The 5,064-nt window shown below is 37.3% G+C and overlaps 1 protein-coding gene across 1 annotated transcript; it reads left to right on the top strand.

The window, feature by feature from the left end:
- The first annotated feature begins 360 nt into the window (after positions 1 to 360).
- Positions 361 to 3,219, top strand: LOC116209617 (laccase-7-like). The gene is made up of 5 exons (XM_031543316.1): positions 361 to 559; positions 849 to 1,000; positions 1,327 to 1,571; positions 1,681 to 2,766; positions 2,881 to 3,219. The coding sequence occupies exons 1-5, from the start codon at positions 467 to 469 to the stop codon at positions 3,009 to 3,011; spliced, it is 1,707 nt and encodes a 568-aa protein (XP_031399176.1). The 5' UTR covers positions 361 to 466; the 3' UTR covers positions 3,012 to 3,219.
- Positions 3,220 to 5,064: the final 1,845 nt, after the last annotated feature.

Below are 5,064 nucleotides of genomic sequence, written 5' to 3'. Positions count from 1 at the left end.
TATAATGATTTATCAACTATGGATGAACTTTACCAGTATTATGCAAGCCTTAAATTTATTGGAAGCACTTCATAGTCATAAGGGTAAAGCTGAAGCATAAGCCCCGGCATCTTAGCTGGAATAGACGAAGAACACCTCGTGCACTCACCATGGAAATATAGAAGTCTTCTTTATATATATATATATATATAAAGTCTAATTATATATATATATAGACGAATTCATTATCTTGGGACGATGATATTAATTTTTTGCACGGTTGGAATAAGTCACATTTGGAACAGTTTGAAAGAGGCTTCTCCCCTGATGGTATATATATATATATAAGGCTCGGGCATGGCACTCAGATACAAAGACAAATCTCAGAGAGACAAAGTCCATTCTTTCCCACAAATTAAAGCTCTTCTCTTCCTTCTTGCTCATCGTTTGTCAACCATTGTGGGGCTCGAAATCTTCTCCCATAACAATGGCCAGGCTCGAGTTTGCAATAGCGTGCGCTCTAACGCTTCTGGCGCTTTCATCGACCGCTTCTGCGGTTATCGTAGAACACACCTTTCATGTAAGCGAATTTTTGTATTTTGATCATATCTTATATTTCCAATGTAACGTACTTGTCTCCATAGTGTCGGGCTATATATACATATGAACCCGGGCCTTGTGATAACCCTCGGTCTTCATGTATATATATGCACCAGACACCGTCTAACGTTCGTTATCGGGGATTTATGATCCATTCTCATTTTCTTCTCCTTTTTTGTGGATATATAAAAGATTATAATGTCCATAAATGAATAAATAATTGAATGTAGTATATGTGAAATGAAAATTGTATAATGTTGTACGCGCAGGTGAAATACTTAACGGTGAGTAAGTTGTGCCACCAGACAGTGATAACGGCGGTGAACGGGAGCCTGCCCGGTCCAACCATCCGTGTAAGGGAAGGTGACAGCCTTCACGTTCACGTCATCAACGAGTCCCCTTACAACGTCACCATCCACTGGTAATTAATTAATTAATCGATCGATTAATTGGATATTTCTTCTAAAAGAAATGTGACTTATTCCAGAACCCATCAATTTCTTCTACTGTTTTAATTAATTATCATGAGTCCCTTCACGGGAAACCCAATAAAATAATAATAATAATCATGTGTCCTATTCACCTAATCAGACGATTATGATTTTTATCGAGTCCTATGATTAGTAACATAATTAATGTCAGTGAATATTCGTTAGTCTCTTGTTCATCTCTGGAACAAAAAAAATTCCAGTTTTGCCCGAAAATTATTGAAATGGAAATCGATTTCGTACCTTTTTTCTTACGTAGGCATGGAGTGCTTCAACTGATGACTGGCTGGGCGGATGGACCCTCTTACGTGACCCAGTGCCCGATCCGTCCAGGAACGAGCTACACATACAGATTCACGATCACGAAGCAGGAGGGAACCCTTTGGTGGCATGCTCATGTGTCGTGGCTCCGAGCAACTGTGTATGGGGCGCTGGTCATCCGTCCTAGATCGGGCCACAAGTACCCATTCCCTAAGCCTCACAGAGAAGTTCCTATTCTTCTGGGTACGTGTAATAACTTCTCGTCAAATTGGACTATGGAAATTGAGCTTCACTGTATGTTATCGTATTTAAGGAGATGATGATTAAAAAAAAAAACTGTGTGTCAACACAGGGGAGTGGTGGAACGCCAATGTCATCGATGTTGAGAACCAAGCTCTGGCAACCGGCGCAGCACCGAACAATTCTGATGCCTATACGATCAACGGAAGGCCCGGCAACCTGTACAATTGCTCTCAAAACGATACCTATAAGTTGAAGGTGCAGCAAGGAAAGACCTACCTGCTGCGCATAATCAACGCTGCGCTCAATAACCAGCTTTTCTTCAAGATAGCCGACCACAAGATGACCGTGGTCGCTGTGGACGCTTCGTACACAAAACCTTATGTCACCGACGTCATGCTCCTGGCTCCGGGCCAGACAACCGACGTCCTCCTAACTGCCAACCAGGCCCCGGGAGCCTACTATATGGCGGCCCGTCCTTATGCCAGTGCACCCAATGTGCCAATCAATAACAGCACAACAAGAGGGATCATGGTTTACGAGAATGCACTGTCAACATCAGCGTCTCCTAAGATGCCCGTTCTTCCGCCCTTGAACGACACAGCCACAGCCCACAAGCTCAACAGCAATCTGACCAGCCTCATAGGCGCCCCCCACTGGGTGCCAGTGCCACGCGATGTTGATGAGCACATGTACGTGACTGTTGGACTGGGGCTCGAGCCTTGTGAAAAGAACCGGACTTGTGGGGGACAGAATGGGCAGAAGTTCTCTGCTAGCATGAACAACCACTCCTTCCAGTTCCCTACCAAGTTATCCATGCTAGAGGCATTCTTTTTCAACGTGAAAGGGATCTACACCACCGACTTCCCGAACAAGCCGCCAGTGAAGTTTGACTATACGAACACGACCAACAGCAACAACACGGCTCTCTTGTTCGCTCCCAAGAGGACCAGCGTGAAGAAGGTGAAGTTCAATGCGACAGTAGAGATGATACTGCAAGACACATCCCTGATTACGCTCGAGAACCACCCGATGCACCTCCACGGGTTCAATTTCCACGTGCTCGCACAAGGGTTTGGCAACTTCAACCCCAGAACAGATCGTAAGAAATTTAACCTCATTGACCCGCAAATCCGCAACACCATTGGAGTGCCGGTCGGAGGATGGGCTGCCATCAGATTCACAGCTGATAATCCAGGTACGTATGTAGAACTAATATTCTGGTACTCTCTTAGATTAATTTCACTATAATGAAATTTCTTGGTCCGACTTTTTCCTAATTGACTAATTTGTATAATCCTGTTTGGTAAAGGCGTATGGATCATGCATTGTCATCTGGACGTCCACCTGCCGCTGGGTTTGGCCACCGCCTTCGTGGTTGAGAATGGCCCTACTCCCGCTACTACGCTGCCCCCTCCACCGAAAGATCTTCCCAAGTGTTAGAAGATTGCTATTTGTTCCTCTTCATAAATTCATTTTGTTTGTAATTCGTGATTCGGGTTTTTGCTCTTCCAATTGATCAATTCATTGCAATAATTATTTTGATATTATAATTCTTTTCGCCAAATAGGTATAATGTTTACGATCAAAAGTAACTGTTATCACATTCTTTTGATTGAAATGGAAATATCATGTCAATTTTCTGTTGGCCTCTCTCGGCTCTCCCTCTCTCTCTGTGTTTTTTCTTTTTCCTGGGGATATGTATTTTTCTTATATTTTGTGTTTCTCTTATATGATTTTCCATTATTTTATGGTCATGCGCCTTGTTGTTTCAGAATTTACCAGCACTTGTGAAATCATCACGTATATGGTCAAGAAAAATTGTTTTACAGCAAAATATACACATATGTATAAGGCAAAAAAACACGAGGAATCTTAGTGCAGAAACATAAGGCATTGACTTGAAACCAAGAGATTTTAAATTTAATCATCACTAATGGGACTTATGTGCCCTTTTATGTATTTTTTTTCCTATTATTGTATAAGGCCCATCTACCTCCCTTAATATCCAAAAAAAAACAAAAAAGAGCTTAGAAAAAATATTTATATTAGCTAATTAGAAAAGTCCAACCTGTATATATGTATTTATATAGAGAGATGATTTTCAACACTCCGTATATATGTTTTGAGTTTGGCAAAACTGATTGGTCAAAGATTAATCTAATACTCTTCGCCAAAAAAAAGATCAATTTAATGCTAAGATATGTGGGATTTTTGTTTTAGAAATAGCCGGAGGGTAATATCGTCAATTCATTCATTCTTCTTTTTTTTTTGCTTTTAGTTTGTCGTTAAATTTTTCACAATTTAGGTTTCAATAAAAGGATTTAAAAGGCCATTAAATGTTTTGTCCTAAAAATAGTACATTAAATGTTTTAGCCATCTTTTGGTACTTATTCCTATATGTATATATAAATGGACATAAATCTATCTATCTATCTACATATAAGCAAAATTAACTTGAAGCGCAATAAATACACTTCAATTAATGCATTTGAAAAAATATAGAAAGATAAATACAATTTTAGAATTATAAAATAAAACTAACAAAAAATTCAATATCCTTTAAATGAATAATTAAAGTTAATGAAACCATAAGTTTGATTAATGCATTTGAGTAAAATGAAAAAGATTATTTCAAAAGATAAATATAAATATTATTTCAAAATTACAAAATGATACTGACAAAAAATACAATATATTTTTTTATCGAAAGTAAGCCAAAATGAACAATAACCTTTGTATTGGACACTTTCAGTTTTATTATAATAATATGTATAAAATTGATGATCATGTTAGAATATTGAAATTACTAATATACATGAGTTATTATGTTTAACATCATAAATACTTAAATACTATATATACGAATACATTTATATAATTAAAATAAGCATGTGCAATACACAAGATGACTAGTTGCAAAATTATTACTGAATAAGAGTCGCATAAAAATTAAAATTTTAATTAATGAAAGTAAGGATTTAACAATGTAGTATTTTTAAAAAATATTTACAAAATCAAATTTGTATCATTGCACTTCATATTTATAATGAATTTGTATAATGTTAACGATTAACTATTTACGCAATGCAGTTAAATAGGAGAATTAGTAGCAAACTTACACAAAACCATTTAAAATTAGTCTAATATATTAGGTTTTTAATTCAACATATTCAGTTATTGTTAAAAAATTTCATTATACTTAAAAAGTAAGTTTATTTAGAAAAATTATGAATCAATCTGTTAAAACAAATCCGTGCAACATACGTAGGATGATATTCAATGGCTCTTACGGAAACTCACCTCCGATCAGGAGCCAACCACGTGAGTGCTTCATGTTGACCTACACAAAATCAGTTCAAGAACACAAGAATTTGTGGCTCCATTTCCCTCTTCAATACTCAAGTTATTATCGAGTATTACACCAGAGTTTAGGTGTGTGTGTATCGAAAAATTGAATCATGTACCACTACATATAGTGAACCAAAGAAATCTA

Source organism: Punica granatum, chromosome 5 (genome assembly GCF_007655135.1).
Source record: "Punica granatum isolate Tunisia-2019 chromosome 5, ASM765513v2, whole genome shotgun sequence".
Lineage (NCBI taxonomy): Eukaryota > Viridiplantae > Streptophyta > Magnoliopsida > Myrtales > Lythraceae > Punica > Punica granatum.
The sequence above is the reverse complement of the archived record's forward strand: the minus strand, read 5'-3'. Positions and strand labels throughout refer to the sequence as shown.

Bases quoted from the DNA above. Each gene is read 5' to 3' on its own strand.
- LOC116209617 (XM_031543316.1), top strand. From the start codon at position 467: ATGGCCAGGCTCGAGTTTGCAATAGCGTGCGCTCTAACGCTTCTGGCG. The intron at 1,572-1,680 runs GTACGTGTAATA...GTGTCAACACAG, and splicing joins AGAAGTTCCTATTCTTCTGG to GGGAGTGGTGGAACGCCAAT. The intron at 2,767-2,880 runs GTACGTATGTAG...TGTTTGGTAAAG, and splicing joins ATTCACAGCTGATAATCCAG to GCGTATGGATCATGCATTGT.